Consider the following 22732-nt stretch of genomic DNA (forward strand, 5'->3'; position numbering starts at 1 on the left):
GTTGGGAATAAGTAGTATGACCACAATCCAATCAATCACGTGTCAAATAATTTGTTATTGTTATTATATTAAAATGTTAATATAATAACGTCCTTGATTAAATTTATAAATTTATTATTGTGATAGTGATCACAATATTGAGAGATAAATCTTTTATAATTTAATCTAAATTGTTCTTGGTCATAGGATTATTAAAAAGGACATTAATAATCCGGAAAGATCAATATATATATATATATAATGGTCTTAATTGGATGAAGATTAATAGATCTCATTTATTAAATTATATATATAGATGGTGCATATAGAGATATGACCATTGAACTGACTCACTTTGAGAATTCCTAATGGTTATAATTACCGTATATTTGTCAATAGGATATTCTCAAGATGAACACAGTAATAGAGTTTCCTTTGACCTGCGACTGTCATAGTAATTAACAATGTATTTATTATACTTTGATTCCGGACACCTAATACCCTAGGGTGCTAGTTGAATGGATATTGGGTATGATTTAAATACTTGTAGAATTAATGATTAGTCAATAAAGAATCCGTCAACTCTCGGTAAAGAGTTTGAGCTCTATGGTTATAATGACTGAGATGAATAAAACCTTGGCCAAGGGGATGTAATGAATGAAGAAATGAGTTTCTTAGGTCATTCACAGTTCATTATAATAATGGTAACAAGTTAGAGTTTGACAATTAAACCATACTCTAAGGGTTAACCAAGAGCTGGAAAGATAGAAGGAATTATACTTTGTTCTTCTAAGGTTCTTAGTAAAAATATATTACTTCATACTATCGGGTCGTTGAGGAGTGTTGCTAGACGCCAACCTTGATTAGTAAATTTAGTATGACTAATTTACTACCCGCTTAGTATTGAACCTATGGAGTCACACACTAACGAGTGTTCTAATCTTTGCTGTAGAATTATTTAATTATTAATTTGATTTGATCAAATAAATAATTATATTAATTCAAATGGAATATTATTATATTTTTTGCTAGCACCAAGAATATAATAATAGTATGATAATTGAGAATATTATATGAGATTTGAGAATAATTAGTTATTCTATTTCTAAACTTGAATTCTAAATTTGGATGAGATCCTAACTGATTCTGTTTCAAATTGAGTTATGATATGATTCATAAATTTGAAAGATTCAAGTTTAAAATAACAAGATATGATTTAAATTTGAATTTAGAATCAAATTCAAAATCAGTAACAAATCTCATACTATATATATGTATGCCAAGAGTAGAGGAATGAAAAAAAATGACACGAGAATAAAATAGAAGAGTTTTATTCCTTTACCTATATACACATAAATGTATGTGAGCCTAATTCTTAGAGAAGAATTTTATGGCGTGCAAAGAGTTGCAAGAGGTTTCTCAATTTAGATCAGATGTCCATTGGTCAAGGAGTTGACAGCAGAGATTGGTCTCGGTGTGGATACGCATAGCGCCTTCGTACCATCGAAGGAGAAAAAAAAGGATTTTTACTAGCGTACTCAGGTATTTAGATCTGATCTACTATATATTTATTATTGGAATAAAGTTTAAGCACATATTGGAATAAAGTTTAAGCACAAAATAGATCTTTAAGGATTACTTTCTTTTCTTCCGCTGCATGTTATGAACACATGGTAAATCCTTCAAACACATTCACAATCATAATCATAATCATAATCGAACTCAAACTCATAATTCCTTATATTTCACATTTATCCTAAGGATAATTATCCCCAAGGCATAAGTGGGATAAAACCACCGTCCTTATCACAGTTGGAAATTGAACCGAAGGAAATCCTCAACCTTCTATCTAATTCTCCGATGTGACAAGAGAGATAATCCTCAACCTCAAATTTGGCCAACCGCAACAAGAGAGGGAATACTCAACCTCAACTTATCTATCCGTGAGTGGGACAAAGCCACCGTACTCACTGTGGGCAGGACGAACCACCATCCTGACAACATTCTCAAAATTCCCTTTAGTAAGTTTCAAATAGAAAACTTAATTCAAATTCATTAAAATCCAACCCTAGTGTATATAAAGTTTTAAAACAGTTTATCAGAGTTCATATGCGGGATACAGGGATTTACAAACTGGTTGGATAGGTTAAACAGTTCAAAAATAATATTTTCGAAAAATCAGCATAGTCGTGCGTATGCATGCCCCGTGCGTACGCACGATTTCAATTCGGGATGCACATCATACGTACGCACGTCTTGTGCGTATGCGCGAGTCCCCAATTCTGCAGAATTTCAGAATTTCAATTTTAAAGCCCCATTTTCAAACCTTCATAACATTTGCTACAAAAATTATTTTGTCTGCTCTTCGAATGTCATAAACTAGACAAACCCAATTTTCATTCAAATCAAGTTTCACAAATTTTTGAGATCTAAGAACCAAGTTATGTCCCGTCGAATTTGGTCAAAATGATTTTTTACACAAAATTCTGTAACTTTAACTTTACTTTAGAAAACAACATCCCTTTCTCATTTCAAGTTTTAAAACCAACATAATTTCCATCCAAATTATCACATCACTATCCTTTACTTAAACCACCCCAATTTCACACTTTTCTACTCATTCCTGATACCAATTCATACTCCAACTATTAAATCAACAATCAACACAAACCTCATTCCTAATAAGTAACAAACATACCAATTTCCACAAATCCAAAGAATCAAAACCTCATAGTCATGCCACAACACATCATACATATATACACACGCCCATCATTAGAATTTATCAATCAAATTCAATTGCTTTTAAATTTACCAGAAAATTTTCAAAACATAATTCTTGAATCCAAATTTTTCAAATGAGACTTCAAAACAATGTCTCCAAATAGCACCTGTTTCCATTATTATTATCATTAAATTTTCACTCAAGTTCTTATAAAATTTTGACAGCATCTCTCTTGAAATTTGAATTTTTTCACCCTTCAAAAGATCCATCCAAACCAGACATCTCTCAATCAGTCAAAACATTTAATAATTCTCAGCGTATATCAATCAAACAATTTTCGACAATCAATAAATCAGTTACAGCTCATAACCACAAATAAATCAACTTAACCAACTCAAGGAACCAGCAACCAAATCAAATCAATCACAGTTAAACCAACTTCATTCATTATTTGAGCATTTAATCAAATCACATTCATCTAAACAGCTCAGATTAATCCATAAGACTCGCACAATCACAAAAATATATTTTTCACATCAATATCGATTTATAATAATTTCTTGATATAAAATATGTTTTGAGAAAAATACTACCTCAATCACGACTCAACTACGCGACAATCTTCCTTTTATTCTTGTTTCACAGCAGCGGCATCAATTTTGACCATCCCCGTAGCAACAGCAGCCATCAAACACAGTTCACACAATTAGTCATCCATTTTTAAATAATGAAAACTATTATTTAATTAAAATAAATAATACACTATTCAAATATATTAAAAATTAACTACATCAAATGTGTACAATGAAACAATAGAACGTAAAATAAATAACTACAGATCTAGGTAGTCGTCATCATCGTCGTTGGTCCCGTGACTCTAAGTCGGCAGCGCAGAAGGCGGTGATGACCGTATGCCATCAGCAGGACCGCTGCCACCAGCAAGGTCGATGCCATTGGCGTACATCTGGGCCTTGTACATCTCCATCTGAGCTTGCATCCGCTCCACTGACTCCCGGAACTCCAGCCTGAACTCATCAGTAGATGTCACATGGGTAAAGATCTCTTGATACCTCTCTCAATAATTGTTAAGCACCTGTGCCTGCTGTTCAAGGTTGCGTTGGAGCTACTGCACCTGCAGCCTCAGATCAACGCATTCCTCGAGCTCGACTGGTGGTGGAGTCTGACGACGACCTCAACGTGAATGTGCGGAGGCTGCTGGCGAAGAACGATCTGATCCCGTATACGCGGTTCTTGTACGGCGCTAAGGTAGTCTCGCACCAAACCGCATCAGGATTGACGGCTGCAGTTGCAAATCCATCGGTAACACCCTCCCCACCTTGCTGAGACTACTGACTCGCAGCCTCTAATCTCTGTGTATAGGACTCTTGTGTAATCAACACAAGTTATTGTGATTAGTACGTCAACAGATATATAGTTAATCTCTAATAATTTTATAGCAGGAGATAATTAGATTTATGTTTACTCACATAATGATCCTGAGATCGCTGATAAGCAAATGACATTGCGATCCCTAACGATTAATTTCATCAGATATTCTATCCCCTCCGTTAACTTTTTTGTCCAAAGCTAATGAATTTTGCCTACATATCACATTAATATGCTGCAGTAAAACAAGACAATTAAAACCCTAAAAGATATTTTAGTAGACACTTAAATCTCTAACTAATTTAAACATAAACTTATAATGAACCATGAAGTAGGACAAGTATCCCTAACTTTTAACAAGTCATTGTACCTGCTACTGCACTGGTTGTTGGCTTTGGTTGGTAGTAGCCTTAGTTCCTTTCTTTTTCTAGGTCTCGAATGATGTTACTTTCACCATTTTGATTGATAAACAATACAAATATAAAAAATTGATTTGGCTTGGAAGATTTTTCAGATAATGATCAATCAAGGCATTAGGCCGGACTTGATCACGAACAATACGCTGATCAATGACCTTTGCAAGATCTGCAATTTGAAAGAAGTTAGAAAACTTGTGAATGAGATGAATGAGAAGAGAGGTTTAAAATCTAACAAGATCACGTTCACAACACTAATAGATGGATATTGTTATAATGGGGACATGAAATTTGTATTGGAGATCAAGAAAAAAATGATTGAAAGTTATTAAACTTGATGATGTAGTTTTTACTGCGCTCATATTAGGACTTTGCAAAGAAAAAGAAAGAGAAGGAGGAGCAAGGAACTGAGGCTGCCGTCAACCAAGGCCAGTAACCAGTGCAGCAAATATAATGACTTGTTAAAATTTAAGGATATTTGTCCTACTTCATGGTTCATTTTGGGTTTATGTGTCTATGTTTAAATTAGTTAGGAGTTTCAGTGTCTCCTAAATTTTTTTTTGAAGAGTTTAATTGTCCTATTTTATTGTAGCGTATTGCTGACATAGCAAAGAACATTTTGCCTCTTTGAAATAGTTTCTTGATACGTCATCAACTAACGTGATACGTAGGCAAAATTCGTTAGCTCTAGACGAAAACATTAATGGAGGAGATAAAATGTCTGACAGAATTAATCGTTAGGAGTCGTTATATCATTTTCCAGTCGATAAAAGACAGAACGAGAGTTAGCAAAATAGTTAAGGACCGGAATGAAATTTTACTCTAATTTTATCACAAAGAAAAAAAAAACTCATTCAAATCATAAGATTTTATTATAGTTAGCCCTCATCACAGGGCTCCAATTTTTAGGACAAACAACAATTAACATATATAACTCATTATTTATCATTCTCCCATTATTTTGCCCAATTGACAAACATAATCAAATTCTTTGTTGATTGACCATCTTGTCCTACATTTTTTAAAGTCATTTCCCTCCATTTCAAAGACCTTAATCTCATTTCTTCATTCCCAAGCAATTGCTCCACCTTCTTCCTTATCTCACCCCTTGAAATCAGTTCATTCTTATCCTTTTCCAATTCCAATCCAACCTTCCACACATCACAAATATATAACTTGTTAATAAATTGGTCACTATTAAATGGCCAACATAGAAATGGTACACCCCCACAAACACCTTCTAAAATAGAATTCCAACCACAATGTGTGACAAAACAAGCTATGGCAGGGTGGTTTAGGATCCTCTTCTGTGGTGCCCAAGCCACAATTTTACCTTTACTTCCATGAAATTCTTTAGGATATGATGAATCACTGTTATTCTGGTTGGCGCGAACGACCCAAAGAAAAGGCTTGTTAAGGAGATCAAGCGCGAGTGCTAGTTCTTTGAATTGATTTGATTCCAACACAACCAAACTACCAAACGAAACATACACGACGGATCGAGTTGGTTGTTGATCCAACCAATGTAGGCAAGTTGTGTCTTCTTGCCACAATGAAGAAGAAGCCTTGTTATTATCATAAGTTTCCATGAATGGACCAATTGGTAGGAACCTTGGTGAAATGGAGAATGCTGCAGGCTCAAGATCACAAATAGTGTTGCAAAGCCACCATTGAGCTACTTTGAGTGTTTCCATCTCTTCAATAATATTAGTAAACCAGAGCTTGCTTACGCCGCGCCATGGGAATTGCGCCGTGTCTATCTTAGGCAATCCTGGGGAGAGCTCAATTTCTTGTTTTCTGGTGGGGTGTCCTGCAACCATTACGGAATCATTAAACTCCCAAAGTTTGTATCTGCTAGTTTAGTTTTTCATTTTAATTTCACCCATTTCTAAGTACTAGTATTAGTGAAATTAATAATGTCTGGTCAAATTTTGTTGTTTCAGTGCATTCAATTAATTGAAAATTTTACAAACACAATCAATTTTCCAAGGCCAATGCCAAATCGGCTAATCTAATTTTTGTACAAAAAACATTGCATGAAGATTGGAATTGAAGCTTTGAAATCTCAACGTGATCAAAGTTGTGTAACAAAGTGTGTATTTACATGGGTTACTTTGCACATTTTTAATATATATTTCGTATTTTAACATATATTATATGACTAATTCTACCATAAAGTGATTTTTGGATGTATAAAATGAAGAGAAGTATTTATGTTTATTTTAAAAATAAACAAAAATATAATGATATATTTCATGTGATAGTTATCCAACTATCATAAAAAAATTCTTCATTTCTTTATTTTTTCTCTTATAATTTTAACCTTTCATTTTAATTATAAAATATATATAATATATATTAATTAAAACCAACGATTAAAATTATTGGAATACCGGTATTCCAATACATCTAAAAACTTTTTCATATTATATACCGATGACTAATGTTTTGTTATGATTGTAAAATGGTGAAAATTCAGGTGTAGTCAACTTTACGTGAAGTTGATAACTGAATAATTGAGAACCCTTATATGAAAATTTAGTCAATTCATTTAACGTCTTTTAACTATCAACAATAAAGAAAAACCACCTATGTACGGAATCAACAATAAATATATATGTACAACACTCTTTTGTGAATAGTGTAGGCATCAAGAATCAATGGTAAAGAAGAAACCATATACATACCTGAAGAATCAATAATGCCATCATCAATGAGCCTCTGCACGAAGACACCACATGCCAAGGAAGTAGCTGAAGTTGTAGCGAAGAGAGCACCTTTGATCCCTAGTCTGTGGCCAAGTTCCAAGGCAAAACCCATGTTTGTGGTAACAAGTATGCAACTGATTTTGTTCTCAGAGTCTAAGGCATTGACATCTTCTATTAGCTTTGGAAGCAACGAAGGCATGGTTCTCTTTATGGACAAAAGTACTCTTAACATGTCACTCCTATCATCTTCATTTTCCAAACCATCTGGGAGTGTCACAACCTTAATGTTTGACCCTTCAACGTTGGTGTTGGAGCCTAAACAATATTGAAGTTGAAGAATTGAGTTATAGAGAGGAGAAATTACAACTCATATTTCATTTCATCTAATGATATAATACAATTACTAACATAAATTAATTACGGTATTTTAAGATATTTGAGCCTATACATATGTTACATTATTACCTTTGTGGCTGAACTCAGTGTGTAGAAAAGTGACCTTGCAGCCATGTTTGGCTAGAACATGAGAAAATTGCATGAGGGGGTTCACATGGCCTAGAAGTGGAAATGGTATGCAAAGAAAGTGAGGGATTCCCATCTTTGTGAATTGTTTAATTTGTTGGGAAAAATAATATTCTTCAGAGAAAGAATTATGTGAGGGACTCGAGATTAAAGTGTACTATATATAGTGTTAGCTTTGATTTCCAAGTTTTATAGTGACCAATGCTATTGATCTGCCGCTTAGGATGCTGCATTTCGGCACACAAGTCAAGATTGACGAAATAAATGATGATTTTATTGGGTTCATTCACTTTCAAAGCATTTAATAACTATTGACCGAATTATATGTTGATGACCATTTAATATTGGAAAATGTTTGGGTCTAGTGAATCACTACTTCCTTTGCATCTAGTTGCAAAAAAAGGAGTATTGAGAAAATGAGAAGTTTAAAGGAGTAAGATATTTAACTAAAGCGCAAATGGACCAAACCAATTTAGTTTGTAATATAGTACAATTTTAGAAATGGTTTCTTAATATATGTATGTAGTTAACAATTGTACGACCAGGGTAGACACATAATCAAACTATCGATAATCAGGGGAAGGACATCCTTGAAACAGAGGGGGCATGTCTCTGATTTCATCAAGCATATTTACAAATTACTTATTAACAGGGGAAAAAATTTATGCAAATAGAATTCAGCAATTAGAAGTGGCATTACCTAAGGGAATCCCTTTTAACAGGATTAATACAATGTTTGTTGGTGTATATACTACAACCAAAAGATTATCTTCTCCCTATGATCTTTGTGCTTTATATTCACAGTAAGCTATTTTCAATTCCATCAATCATTATGGAAATCCATTGTCTATTACTCTGTTTATCTATTATATCCATTTGTATTAAATCATTCTCTCAACCAAACTTGGTAATCTGTTTTTTTGTCAATAAACTTTTTCCAGCTACCCTCCAACAGGTTCTCCTTAGAGGGGCTCCAAGCAAAGTGTCCTAGCTTCAAAACTAGTGAATCACCAACCCGTGCTACATAACCTTCACTGTTAGCATGGAATATCTTTGTGGGGCTCCTACAATGGATTCCACCCCGCTTCCTAGCCTCAATCAACTCGGTTAGCACATCACGGATGCCAAAATCATAGAAATGGTCATAAAATATTGTGGGCTGCAAAGTATTCAAGCACAATATAAGTCATTGATAAATATGGGGCATCAAAGATGAAGAGACTAACAACAGATTGTCCTCTAACAGAATTGACTTCCTCTGAGGTTATCAAATTCTTAATTTTGGGGTGATCAATAACATATTTATAAGGGAGGTCAGTATGTCATATTTTATAAAATAAGAAGTACCAAGTGCCATAAAGGTATTGCGAATAATATCTCCCAATCTCAGAAGAGCTCAATGTAATTTATCCGAGGTTTGAATCCATTAAGAAGGTATTAGTCTATTGGATGTTAGTCTGTTGAGAACTTACCGTTCCGGGATGAGTCAAGATATATGCATATCCCTCCATGAGCTTGTCTCGTGGAAATGGCCAGTGACCCTGAAAATAACATGAAATGTTATGTCCATTTTCCTCATTCTCTGATAGTATATGCAACAATGTCAAGGCAACAGCGCACAAATTGAGAAAAAGGTCAGACTTTCGAATCATGGTTTGCATTAGTATGTGAATTGTGATTTTTTCAGAAGGGAGAGTGTTTCAAAGACAGAATAGATACCTGAGTAGACCCTGTGTCATGATTCTCTATGAATGTAACAGCACGAGAAGGCCACCATCCCATTACTCCTGTAGGTTTCCCTTGAGGATCTATCAGTCTCCAATATTCACCAAGCAAAGCACAATGAAGTATCCCCTGAAAATCATAATACAACAATATAATGTTAAATTCTAGCCACAAGACTTTCACTTTTTGTTCCCTTCCTTCTAATGAAGTTTTCCACTTCTTTCTATAGAGGGAAAATCCGACATGACTTTATCATCATATTAATCGGCTGATAAATACGCCATCCAGGAAATTTGTTATTTTTCTAATATTAATCGGGTAATATGGAAAATTTCTTGCCCATGAAATCAGCTTGCCACGACTGAATAGTAGCTCATATCTCCTTATATATAGATTTTTCATTATAATAGCAAGCTTCTGGATGTAAGATTACCAAGAAGCTACCATTAACTGATGTGGAACAGAGTACCTTTGTTGTCATATCAAATGCAGCTGAAGTGCCTCCTGTAGCGTTGACCCAGTCAACTATCCGTTGTCGATGAGCATCTATTTATTACAAATTTGAAATATAGCTTTTAAGATAAAAGTATATAACTCAGAGGTTGATATATTTCAGGTTATTGCAGGACCAATAATAAGGAGGATAAAGCAGTAAGTAACGAACCTTGGTTGTAACACAAATTTCCATGTTCATAATTCATGGCGTCCCAATATTCTCCAATGGAAAAAACAGGGTTTGATGCTTCAATATATTCTTTTACGTATGTACCAGAAAAGCCTCTGCAGGCAGATAATAAGGAAAAATCAAATTTTATATTATAATATTTTAATTGTAAAACAAAGGAACTAGAATAACTTCAATGTTCAATTTGATGAAAGAATAAACATATAAATAAAAATGTGTAGAGCATTGCAAAGAGAGACTGCTGAAACACAAGATTTTGTGCTCCCTTAAAAATATTGAACTAATCTATTTTGGTATCACGTTTGCTCAAAGCACCACAGATATCAGATATAAAGATACGAAATTTCTATTATATCATTATTTAGCTCCCATTTCTCATAGTGCAACTTAAAACTGTGACATTTTTTTAGTAAGAAAGCTCCCTAAGAGTTAAACACTTTGAAGACAAGGGAAGTGTTTTTTTTTTCTTCCTTGCAATACTACGCTAACAAATCTTGCAGGCTCTGTTTTACCATTATCCAATGGCTACCAAGCAAGGGCCAAATAATGGTGTTTCAGACTCTAACCTGAAAGGACAACAGTGTACTTGAATTGAGGTTTAAAGAAGAAAAAAAGTTGTTCATACGACACTAAAGACTACAGTATTTTTAAGTTGAATATTTATTCAAAAGTGGCCTCATTAACCAAAATGAAAAATATTTCTTTCATCAATTAATATACTACCAACATTTTCCAGCTACCTACATAAAAGGAATGGAGAAGATTATGCCAATTTATCTGTTGTATTTACTTTTACTGACAATTCTTCCTTATCTTTTCCATTCTTTACTCATAATATAAATTGATACAACTTGCAAGAGAGATTCAGTAGAAATTAGTAAGTAAAGAATTATCTCAAGCCTCCAAAATACTTAGAATGGAAAAAAATTACCTCACAAAATCAAGCCTCCATCCATCATAACCTATGTCACTTCGAAGCCATTTTAACCATTCCTTGATATCTTTCCGTACAAAGTCCTGAGAATGATCAATATTTGGTGCTGCATGGAATATATCACCTATATAAAGAGAATCAGAAAAACGTCTATAAAAATCCTAATAATTACCTGGTAAAGCATTTTGCACTCCCATATTGTGGAGAAGGTGCTATATTTTTGTCTTCCATATGGGGGAGTATCAGTTATGACACATTAGAGAAGTGGAACTCCATAGTTCATACTTCTTTTCAGGACCACGCCAACCTTAGACCAACGGAAAGCGAACACTCAAACTAATTACAAATTACAGGTTTCAATACTTTTTTTTTCTCCCTCATACTTATTTAATTAGGTTTTGTATCATTTGTAGTGGAAGGCCACAGCCTCAGTTTCTCACACAAGTAACTTACTGAAAAGACAAGATAAAACTGTAGAGGATATAATATATATAAAGATATACCACTTGATGGATTTCCACGGCCCTCAAAATTGGGATCGTCACATACAATTGCTTCAGGTCCCCATGCAAGCTTGCCGTCATAAATGTTCCAAACACCATTTGGACTCTGAAACATGTAAACATTGTGAATTTCTGACAGCCCTTTATCAACACTCTATTATGAAGTGTACCTATTGATGAAGAGATTTCTCCATCTAGAGTTCGAATACTAAAAAAGAAAAGAGACCATACAAATCACAGAACACAGCTACTGTATGCAAACCCACAGGTTTCGAAACACATGGCCCATATTTCAGCAAATTTCAGCATAAACCACATGCGAAGACTAGAAGAATTTCTTAATTCCAGTTTTAGCATGTAGGATGTAGCTGAGTTGGATAAACAACCAACATTAGATACTCAGAATGGTTTTACATCTCTATAACATCTCACATAAGAATGATTTGATCAGTATGTGTGAACAATGTACGAAACTTTAACTTGTGCTAAAGGTTAATTAATTTATGCAGAATAGAGAAACAAGAACTAAACTATAGACTACTTGCTCCGTTTATATTGATTAGGCTACAACAGATATAGGAAACTAAAGATAATTGACTAAAACCACAAGCCGCAATTGAATGATTAACGAATTACTTTCATGTCTCCAACTCAACATACCAGAATCTTTTATTATAAAATTGGAGAAAATAAGTATTGTGATTAAGACCAGACACTACCCTTATACTCAATCTAACACCATGATGACTTCAGTTTAGCCCATAACCCATGTCCGAAGAACAAATTTTATAACCTTTTGCACTAAATATATACAAAAAGTTTAGACTAAGCAGTAAATAACTTACCTGTTTCTGTGCACATCGATGATTAAGTACAACATCTCCCAAGACCTATTCACCAATGAAATATCTTTCAAAATTGACGACCATACTTTGCATTTGAAAGTTTGAACATAGGAAAGATAAAACAGGTCTTACTAACAAATACCCTAAGGGCACTACTTAAGAATGTTGCAACTAGAAAGTTTAAAAAGAAAATGTAAATCGAATGTAAACTTTGTAAGTTTCTCAAAGCTAGCAGAAAAGCATACCACCAGATCTTGAGAATGCATTTCCTGTATACAACTTTTAAGGTCTTCCACAGAACCATAGCTTGAATTCAAGTCGTAAAGATCAGAAGGCATATAACCTGCATGTTAGTTAAACCGTCATTAATGCTTGCCGTGCCACAGGTTGACATTGACCACATATTACATATGGCATCTTAAAGTGAAAGTAAACGAGATGACAAATAAAACAGAAAATATAATGACAGATCACAGGAATGATAGAACTGGGTAAAAAAAATGTGGCAAGATGCAAGGACAGAACAGGTTATTATTCCAATGGTACACAATGATGAAAAATATATATATAAGTGAGCTAGTCAAACCTTGGGGAGCAACAGATTGTGTTGGCGGTGGTAGCCACACTGCTGTTATACCAGCTTGAGATAGATCAGAAGATTTAGAAGCTAATTCAGAATACCACGGTTTTCTCCAGCTCTCCCAATTAAAAGCTTGAAACTGAGAAATATAAATTCATCAGAAGCAATGACACTATAGAGGGTAAAAAGTTTCAATAGTTAATGCTCATAACAACAAATAGCAATATCAGAGTTAATGGACCCTTGAAGACAATCCTAAACAATGCATGTGATGTAATGATATACTACATTAGTACTAGATGAAAATCAGCGTGCAAAGGCACTAAATGCTCTAGCATTTCTACATCCACACTATTGTATCAAATACTCAGAACTCTTCCTTTTTTTTATTAAAAAAGAGGAGGATTTTAATTGTGCAATGCATTCGATGTATTGAAAGGTTAAAATCTTTTCAATTAAACATTTCCCCTTTTTTATTTCTTAACAAGTACCTTAAGTTAGCAAAACACTTAAATTATAATCACCAGATCTAAGCAACTCAAAAAGCAATAACCTAATGTCCTACATTTACTCCAAATCTCTCAACTTATTGGGTAAGTAGGTATACTAACCACAATCTCGCGTCCTGTTCCAGTTGCTGACTCTGCATTTAAGTTATAAAAAATTTTAGATGCCAACAAGATAAACCATCCAGAAGCAAAGTTACATATAATTTCAAGCAACGCATTAACACAGCAAAAGCATAGCATCCGGACCTAATTTTGTTTCATCAGGGTCTCCCTGCTTAGCCTTCCTTTTAAGAGCAGTCTCCAATGCATTTCGCTTTTTCTCGAGTGTTTCTCTAATATGTTCATCTAAAGCATCCCCTTGCTTTAGCTTTTCTTGTGCAATGGACCATACTTCATCTTCTTTAGGTAACTCTAAGGGTCTGAATTTTGATGTCAATGGTTCTGCTACACCAATTTTTCTTGGTGGAAACTTGGTAGAAATTTCCTGAATTCTTCTTGCCATCCACTGAGGTATCTCTCTACGAGGACCGACACTTAGCAGTTTCCATTTTTGAGAATCATCAGCTTTCAGAAAGTCTATCCGTCCGCCATTAACAACATAGATGGAATCCGCATCCCCTTCATCTTGCCGGCTTTCCCTCAATAAGAATGATTCCGCCATTTCAGTTCTATGTCTCCATACCCTTGAAGCGTCTTCTGAAGCTTTTAATGATCTCTGAAGTGCTTTGAATCTATTTAGGTAGGCATAATCTTTCAAACGCACCATTTGTTTGGCAGCTTCAACAGTAGCCTTTATGTTCTTCAAGTCAGTCTTAAAAGTCTTGGAAACTGCCTTTGTTCTTTTTGTAACATCGATCTTCATTTTCTTCATAAATGTCTTGATCTCCTCTACCTGCTTCAAAATATTTTTCCCAGTTGACTCCTTAAAATCAAGCAAAGCCCTCTCTGCATCAATAGCTCTTTGTTCAAATGCCTTTTGCTGTTGTCTGGTTTGTTCCACTTCCAACTTCAGTCCATTAACCTCATTTCTTGCAATAATCAACTGAGATTCTAAATCACTTACTATTCCCTGCAACTTCATATTTTCGGCCTGGACAGAAGCAATTTGATCAAATGGAGAGGCATTATCTATTAGTGTTTCTGTGGTTTTTTTTGCATGTTCACTCGCTTCTTCTGCTATAGCTAGGGCTCTCCCTATAGCAAATTCTGACTTTTCCACAATGGATGATATTGTACTTTCAGTTGCATCCATGATTTGCTTTTCAATTAGATGAGCTCCTTCAGCGGCTGTGGTTTCTGCCGATGAAATTTTGAGTTGAGCATCTTGTAGTATATGAATAGTTGCCTGATGGAATGCAATCTCTGCTAACTTTTCAACCTGCACAGCAAGATCAATAGCATCTTGTTTGGCAAGGACCAGCTTAGATTCCAAATCGAACCTCTCTTCAACTGTCTCCTTTAGAGCTTTTTGGAAAAGAGACTTGGCGGCCTCAACTTCTGGTATATCTACCTCATTGTCATGAGAAATCTCTGACATGTACTCCGCCTTTTCGGCCTCAGATTGAGCCAGTTTTTCAAGCAATTGATTTCTCTCCTTCTCAAGAGCATCTTGTTTCGCTTGTGCCACTACAAGAGCTTCCTTAGTCATCGTTAATTCATCTTCTAACCCCGTAGCTTCACTTCTTCCCAAATGACCATCTTGACCAACAACCACCTCAGAGAATGAATCATCTGAATCCTTCTGTCATAGAGGGTAAAATATAGGTTATTTCTCAACTATCACGAAGCAAGAACTCATGTTATTGGGACCTACTTAACAGAATAGCAGAGAAGACATAAAATCTTGCTCACTTCTAGAATGATGAAAACATCCAAAACCATGTACTTTATAAAGATTTCAAAAAAAAAAAAAAGAAAGAAATATTGACAAACAAGAAGTAAGACAAATAATTCTAGATCATAATATTCCAAAAGCAATATATTCAAGAGTGTCCTTACAGCTCCAGAGTAAACAATAGAAAATGGTCTGGAGATTCTCTTCTCAGCAAAGAAACAATTCCTGCAATAAGGTAAACAAAGAAGATTTAGGCATTTATTCACTACTTGTAGATAAAGTTATTTTTTTTAAAATACTAATAATAAGAACAAATGTATAAGGTGGCTCCACAAAAATTAGTATGTGGAAGGATACTAAAAAAGATGAATTCTTTAAGCAAACCTGTTTCTAATTGCTGCAAATGAAGTTGTTCTTCTACATATAAAAGGGTGGTTTATAACAAAGGGACGAATCCCAAATGCTGCATGAGGCAACAAAGCAGCTCCCATTCTTTTTTCTTTTCTCTTCACTCCTGTATGTACTACAAAACCATCACATTCAATCGCAGAAGCGAATGTGAGTTGTAATTCAAACTATAGCATCACCAAATCAAGAACTCACAAAACACTTACCTTCTTCCCTTTCTTTTCTATCTTTCTTCCTTCTTGTCTTCTAAACCTTCGTAATAAGTGATATAAAATTGCAATCATCAATGATGATACAGAAAGCTATTAGAAGTGAAAAACATAAACGAAGGACATGCAACTTGGAAATGAAAAACAAAAAGAAAAGGTTTTAGAATCTTTACCTGATTCAAGAGAATGAATGAATGAAGAACAGAATGAATGATGGAATGATAATAGAGGAGGTGGAAATGTGATTGTGAGGTGAGGGACGGGAGGAAGGTGCTACTGTATTTCAATGGCGCTGACAACGACGGAGGCTTTCATGGCCCAGAAAGTGTTGAATGGCGAAAACTATCATTTTTTGAAAATATACCAAGAAAGAAAACAATTAGAAAATTGGTTTGACGAAAATGGGAAAAGAAAAGTGTCACGTTCAGCTCAAGTCAATGTATATATACTTGCGCTTTGCAAAAGGCAAAAGGTGTTTGCGAAATGAAAGGAGTTGAAAGCCAGAAAAAATAAAAAATCTACGACTACGAGAACTTCACGAGACGCTGCTCTTTTTACCGGCGTAACTATCAGATTTATGTTTTTAATAGTGAATTTCAACATTAGTAATTTTTGTTGATGTAATAATATACCACTGCATGTCCATGCATAAAAATTAAATAATTAATTGTAGATTTTTATTATTTATCTTTAAAATATTTAAATCTAAATCAATTTAAATTGAATTTCTTATTTAACCTAATTTAAACCGAAAATCTAATTTAAATTTATTTGGATTCTAATTATCGCAAACTGCGTGGATTGATAGTAATAGTATCTTGTACAACATTGAGACTAGTGGTACAATTTAGAAATTTTAAACAGTATATTAATCTATTTTAAGTGATACGTGACGCATGAATTACTTGTTGAAAGCTCCATGCCTCCATCCCACGGATCAAGCCGGGCCCAATGAAATTGAAAAAGCAATGTATCCTACTTAAGAACAGCTCATCACTCATCAGCCACAATCAAATAATGCTCATTCATTCTTTATAGTCATATATATGGTACTCTGCTAATGTACACAACTGAACTAGTGACTGCATAAAATTCACTATAATTTCCTACCACAATTAGATTTTTTTTTTTAATTTTATTAGGCTAACAATGGCTGTATGAAAGAGTGCACAATATATATTTCACAATTAGTGAAACGAAAGCAACAGAATATGCAAATGAATGCACACAAAGAACACTCATATTTCGCGTTTTCGCCCCACCCAGAAGACTAGACAACACAAAATGGAAACTCTCTAGGTCCATGAGAGTGAAGAGAGCTTGTAATGTCAAGAATATCTTACAATAATGCGGCATCAGTAAGATGGACCCTTAGGCTCTTAATAATAAAAGCCAGCAATTTCAAAAATCTTCAGTCTCAATACTTCAATTGATATGAATTGAGTGTAAAAAAAGCAGGAAATTACGGTTTAATATTTATTCTAGGTAGAGACCGCCTCACCATTGCAGCTACGAGAAATTGATAACCGATCAAATTTAATACAAATACAAGATATATAAGACAATTGTTAATCAACAGCTGATATAGCCAAACAAAACCCAAATAGTTCAGATTTATCAACTGTGTATAAGAATCAAAGCTAAAATCAAGTAACTGTTATAGCAACCTAAAACTACTGAAGCTTAGCCATTAATGAAATCAAGTGAAGTCTACATGCAAAGACAATTAAGCAAGTAGAAGTTTAGTAATGTAGTAACGTCAGATCTGAAATTTCAAAATCTACTAATACTTTGTTGTAACAGTAATACAAACTAGACATCAAATACTACTACTAAGATTAACACACAATTTGCTCAAAGCAGATACACATTAACATTTTAATTCAGCAAAAGACGAGCCCTCATTACAATAGAACATAGAATTGGGATTCATTAACATTCTAAAAACCCTAGAATCTACCAGGACCGAAACTTAAGCCCTCTCGCCTCTGATTCTGCGAGCCAACTGAATATCCTTCGGCATAATGGTGACTCTCTTGGCATGAATGGCGCAAAGGTTAGTATCCTCGAAAAGACCGACGAGGTAAGCCTCAGCAGCTTCCTGTAGAGCGGCGACGGCGCTGCTCTGGAATCGGAGATCAGTCTTGAAATCCTGGGCGATTTCACGAACAAGACGCTGGAACGGAAGCTTACGAATCAAAAGTTCAGTGCTCTTCTGGTACTTCCTGATTTCTCTCAGAGCCACCGTTCCTGGACGGAAACGATGAGGCTTCTTAACTCCTCCGGTCGCCGGAGCTGACTTTCTGGCGGCCTTAGTTGCCAGCTGCTTCCTTGGAGCCTTACCGCCGGTGGATTTGCGAGCTGTCTGCTTGGTACGTGCCATGTCGATTAGAAAGTAACGGAAGAGAAAATAAGAGATTTGATTTTCTCGAGAAAGTGTGAGGAAAATTTGAGAGGTGGTGTGAATGATGGGAAATTGGGGAATTGTTATATAGCTGCAGATTTTGGGGGTGGTGAAAGGCGGGAAATGAAAATGGTAATGGGGAGAATGATTTGAGGAGATTGTAGCCGTTGATGGAGAGAAGAGGGCTTATCGACGGTTGTGAGGCTTTTAAAGTTGGAGAATGGGATCGCGATCCGTGGCAGTGAGATTGTAACCAATAGAGTTGTCTCATTAAGCTCTTTGTCCTTGGCAAATGCTAATTACTATATTTCGCACATAATCCATATAAATAAATAAAGAAAAAGTAGGATTTTGGTTCTTAACATATAGATAAAAAAAAAATTTGTTTTTAATTTTTTTTTATATAAAATTGCTTTTAAAGTTTAAAATTAAGTTTTAAAATTAATTTTTTATTTAAATATTAAAATTTTGGACCAAATTACACATAATAAAAAAAAGAAAAAATAAGAGAAAGAGAGTGTTTTTACTTATGCGAAAAAAATAGAGAAGAAAAAACGAGAAAGGAAAGAAGAAGAAGTTGTGCACAATCTATCTCTGCCTCCGCTTTCGCCGCCATTCTGTACGATTTTGGTCACAAAGTAAGGACGATTTTAAAACTAAGTCTTTAAGGAGGATTTTGTAGGTTAGGAACGAAAAAAATTTCGGCTTATATTTTAGAGATCAAAATCATACTTAGTGCTTGTTTGGACGTCATTATTTTGATAAAAAAATATCTTTTTTCAATGAAATTTGTTTTTACCGTGTTTGGCAAATTTCTAGTAGTAAAAGTAAAAGCACTAGAAAAATAAAAAAAAAACATCTTTGTTTAAAAGATCTTTTTCTCTTAAAAAAAGATGTTTTTCATGTAATAAATAAACAAAAAAATATTTTTATATTATTATATCCAAACATAGTTGATAGATAAAAAGAACTTTTTATGCATGAGATACCCAAACATAGTGCTTGTTTGTGCGCCATTATTTTGATAAAAAAATATATTTTTTCAATAAAAATAAAGATCTTTTTTTTTAGCGTGTTTGGTAAATTTTTAGTAGTAAAAGTAAAAGCATTAGAAAAATTAAAAACAAAATTTTGAAAAGCTGTAATTTACATTTTTTTTAAAAGATCATTTTTCCTTAAAAAAAGGATATTTTTCATGTAATAAATAAATAAAAAATATTTTTATATTGTTATACCCAAATATAATTGATAAATAAAAAGATCTTTTGCATGAGATATCCAAACATAAAATTACTTTTACTTTTTTATGAGATCTTTTAAAAAAAGATAACTCAAAAAAAGATCTTTTCTTAGCTCACCCAAAACAAGCTCATAAAATTACTTTTACTTTTTCATAAGATCTTTTAAAAAAAGTTAACTCGAAAAAAGATCTTTTACACCCAAACAAGCTCCTAACCCCTAAATAAACAAAGACAATTATTTCTGTATTTTTTAAAAGTTAGAGAATAAGTTATTTTTTAATATATCATCACATAATAAAATTAATTATACTCGTATTTAATATAGGAAATAATTTTTTATATTTTATTTGAATATAAATTATTATATTTAAATTAAATCCTAAATTTTTATTTTTATTTTTACGGGACGAAAAAATTTAATAAATACTTGCATAATCTTGGATTAAATTTAATAAATGTTCAAAAAAAATATTTAAATTTATTATATATGAAATTGATTAAATATTTAATTATTTCATGTGTTAAAAATCAAAAATTATTTTTCTTATGGATGCAGGGGTGGTGTATTGGCTGGATATTGGCTAAAGATAGGTATTGCCGAAGTATGAAACTCACGGTCTGCGACGTGGCGGCACTCCTTCAACACGCCAGGGGGGTGCTGACTCACCACTGGGGGTGTGGTGCCTGGAGTCTGGAGACCCGTGAAGCGCAGCAGAGGTTCGCGGAATTCCAATGCTGCTGCTGCACCACGCGAGGAGCGTGTTGCAGGCTGCCTGCATGCAGGGGACAGCTCCCCTTCGAGAACCAACGAGCTCTCTCCTTCTTCTATATATATGCATTCTTCTTCTTCTGCCATTGTTAATCAAATAGGTGGTGAAGCAAAGAAATTAGAGAGAAAGAAAGAAGTGTGGGCTGTCTCGGTGTATAGGTTTAGAGTGAAAAGAGTGTAGTGAATAGTAGTGAGTAGTAGTTAATAGTAGTGAGATAAAAATTTTTACGGTAAAAAAAAATTCTTAGTTTAAGGGATTAAGAAAAAATGGTACGAAATTATATGACGCCCGAGAAACATATTATCAACTATTTGCATCATCTTATTTATACAAGTTGGTAAATTTTAAAAATTTTTCTGTATTTAAAGTTTATTTATTTTATGTATTTATATTTTTTTATGTATATATATTTTGTAATGAGAATATTATTTTGTGTATTTTATAAATATTTTAACAATATATTAATAGTTTGTATAAAATAAACATTAATAATAATAAGAATATGGAATTTTTTAATTATATTTTAAAATTTTTGTTATTACGGATATATTCAAGAATAAAAAAATATTTTGACTTTTTAAACATAAATATGTTGCGTATATTAATAAATAAATATTATAATAAATTAAATATGTAAAATGTATAAAATATATTGTTATTAAAAATTTGAAAAAATAAATAATTTGATAACTAAAGATTAGTAAATAATACGTGACAAATGTTATTAAATATTGTTATTGCATAAATTTTTTTTCGTAAGGATTAAATATTTTATTCGATAAATAAATAAATAAGCTATGTTAAATATTTTAATAAATAAGATATTAAAATAAATATGTGAATATTTATTAAAATATTTATAAGGATTATTATTTAATTAATGTAACATATATCTTTGTTGATGCAGCCTAACAAGAATTTGTTGGTGCGTAAACTGGATCCGCCACAGTTGTGGAATCCGATGGTGGAGAACTACTTACGCGCCACGGGATTCTATCACGTCTCTAGAATTGGAGTCATAAGAGGATTTCACCACATGTTAGCTGCTCTGATTGAAAGGTGGAGGCCAGAAACCTACAGCTTTGTATTGCCGGTCGGTGAGGTTACAGTGACATTAGAGTATGTCGTTCATATATTCGGCCTACCCATTGATGGAGAGCCTGTCAGTGGATGGACAGATAGTAGTAGCGACTTCCTTCAAAGTCATAGCATAGCGATATTCGGTCGTGAGCCATCAGTCAATCATTCTTCGAAGTCCTATATAAAGCTGGGTTGGGTTCGACGTATCAGAGACGCAGAGTCGTTGGACACTGAGGAGTCCATCAGGAGATACGTCAGATGTCAGATCTTCTGTTTGTTAGGGTCAACCCTATTCACGGACAAATCGACCACATATGCCCATGCGAAATATCTACTATTGCTTCGCGATTTCGAGCAGATCCATACTTATAGTTGGGGGTCAGCATGTCTCGCGCATCTTTACAGAACACTATGTCGTGCATCACGATATGATACAAAGGAGATGAATGGCCCTCTGAATCTGTTGTTTATTTGGGCATGGAAGCGAATGCCGTGTCTTGCTCCCGTACCGAGACAAACCCTTCCACCGGCCGAGATACCAGTTGCCAGGAGGTAATATGTCTTATTTTAGTCATGTGTTATATTCACGATGCATGTTTGACTTATGGTGAGTTATTTAAATTTTTTCAATTAATAACGTGTCAGGTGGAGTCATTCGGAACGGACCACAGCGTGGTTATCGAAGACCGTAGAGACATTCAGTCATGATATAGACTACATACAAGAGGTAAATAGTTATGGTTTTTCTGATCCATTTTTCCAACCATTATTGTTAGGGTTCTAATATACCAATAATACTGTGGCAGTTTGAATGGCGGTCGTACCACGGATTGATCGTTCCCGACGAGTTGCATCCCATCTTGAGGTGTGTGACATCGTTGCTCCATTGTTGTCGTTCGAGTGTGTCGAGTGGCACCCTGCGGACCGAGTGATGCGTCAGTTTGGATATGCACAACCTCCTCCGCGGGCAGCAAGGAATATTCCACTTGACCAGCATTGCATCGTTGTACGCGGAGTGCAGCTTCATGACTGGACAATTTTGCATGGGCCATGGATAGCGGAGTGGGCCAACAGGCGACACAGTCGATTGCGGGATCAGCACCCCCTTCCGACCTGGGATTTTTTACCGACGGTGGAGTACCGGGATTGGTACATACGCTCCTACGGACATCTGTTGAGATTGACGGGGTACGTTTCTCATCATCCACAGTCGCCTGCCCCACAGCCACCTGCCCCACAACCACTTCAGCATGCAGTGTTTGAGCCGAT

At 34.4% G+C, this 22732-nt stretch overlaps 4 protein-coding genes across 4 annotated transcripts; 1 reads left to right on the forward strand and 3 right to left on the reverse strand.

Moving 5' to 3' along the window:
- Positions 1-5357: 5357 nt before the first annotated feature.
- LOC107638146 (UDP-glycosyltransferase 83A1-like) lies at positions 5358-7862 on the reverse strand. Its single transcript, XM_016341315.3, has 3 exons — positions 7680-7862; positions 7194-7529; positions 5358-6316 (listed from the first exon to the last, which is right to left on the reverse strand). The coding sequence occupies exons 1-3, from the start codon at positions 7810-7812 to the stop codon at positions 5463-5465; spliced, it is 1323 nt and encodes a 440-aa protein (XP_016196801.1). The 5' UTR covers positions 7813-7862; the 3' UTR covers positions 5358-5462.
- A 534-nt stretch (positions 7863-8396) lies between these two features.
- On the reverse strand, positions 8397-16416 carry LOC107637326 (uncharacterized). Its single transcript, XM_016340756.3, has 16 exons — positions 16142-16416; positions 15966-16011; positions 15736-15874; positions 15516-15576; positions 13764-15258; positions 13620-13651; positions 13015-13147; positions 12674-12771; positions 12429-12473; positions 11584-11689; positions 11078-11204; positions 10126-10241; positions 9931-10007; positions 9456-9590; positions 9209-9277; positions 8397-8895 (listed from the first exon to the last, which is right to left on the reverse strand). The coding sequence occupies exons 3-16, from the start codon at positions 15840-15842 to the stop codon at positions 8623-8625; spliced, it is 2874 nt and encodes a 957-aa protein (XP_016196242.1). The 5' UTR covers positions 15843-15874; positions 15966-16011; positions 16142-16416; the 3' UTR covers positions 8397-8622.
- A 1318-nt stretch (positions 16417-17734) lies between these two features.
- On the reverse strand, positions 17735-18441 carry LOC107635405 (histone H3.2). The gene has a single exon (XM_016338877.3). It carries the CDS (start codon positions 18349-18351, stop codon positions 17941-17943), a length of 411 nt encoding a protein of 136 aa, XP_016194363.1. The 5' UTR covers positions 18352-18441; the 3' UTR covers positions 17735-17940.
- A 2843-nt stretch (positions 18442-21284) lies between these two features.
- LOC107637327 (serine/threonine-protein phosphatase 7 long form homolog) lies at positions 21285-22019 on the forward strand. The gene has a single exon (XM_016340757.2). The coding sequence runs from the start codon at positions 21285-21287 to the stop codon at positions 22017-22019; it is 735 nt and encodes a 244-aa protein (XP_016196243.2).
- The last annotated feature ends 713 nt before the right edge of the window (positions 22020-22732 follow it).

This window comes from Arachis ipaensis, chromosome B4, assembly GCF_059453495.1.
Source record: "Arachis ipaensis isolate K30076 ecotype BB chromosome B4, ASM5945349v1, whole genome shotgun sequence".
In the NCBI taxonomy this organism is placed as follows: Eukaryota; Viridiplantae; Streptophyta; class Magnoliopsida; order Fabales; family Fabaceae; genus Arachis; species Arachis ipaensis.

Coding starts and splice junctions, on each gene's coding strand:
- LOC107638146 (XM_016341315.3), bottom strand. CDS start 7,812: ATGGGAATCCCTCACTTTCTTTGCATACCATTTCCACTTCTAGGCCAT. Junction 7,530..7,679: donor CACTGAGTTCAGCCACAAAG/GTAATAATGTAA, acceptor AATATTGTTTAG/GCTCCAACACCAACGTTGAA. Junction 6,317..7,193: donor TGGCATTATTGATTCTTCAG/GTATGTATATGG, acceptor TAATGGTTGCAG/GACACCCCACCAGAAAACAA.
- LOC107637326 (XM_016340756.3), bottom strand. CDS start 15,842: ATGGGAGCTGCTTTGTTGCCTCATGCAGCATTTGGGATTCGTCCCTTT. Junction 12,474..12,673: donor TGCATTCTCAAGATCTGGTG/GTATGCTTTTCT, acceptor ATTGGTGAATAG/GTCTTGGGAGATGTTGTACT. Junction 9,591..9,930: donor CATTTGATATGACAACAAAG/GTACTCTGTTCC, acceptor TATGATTTTCAG/GGGATACTTCATTGTGCTTT.
- LOC107635405 (XM_016338877.3), bottom strand. CDS start 18,351: ATGGCACGTACCAAGCAGACAGCTCGCAAATCCACCGGCGGTAAGGCT.
- LOC107637327 (XM_016340757.2), top strand. CDS start 21,285: ATGCAGCCTAACAAGAATTTGTTGGTGCGTAAACTGGATCCGCCACAG.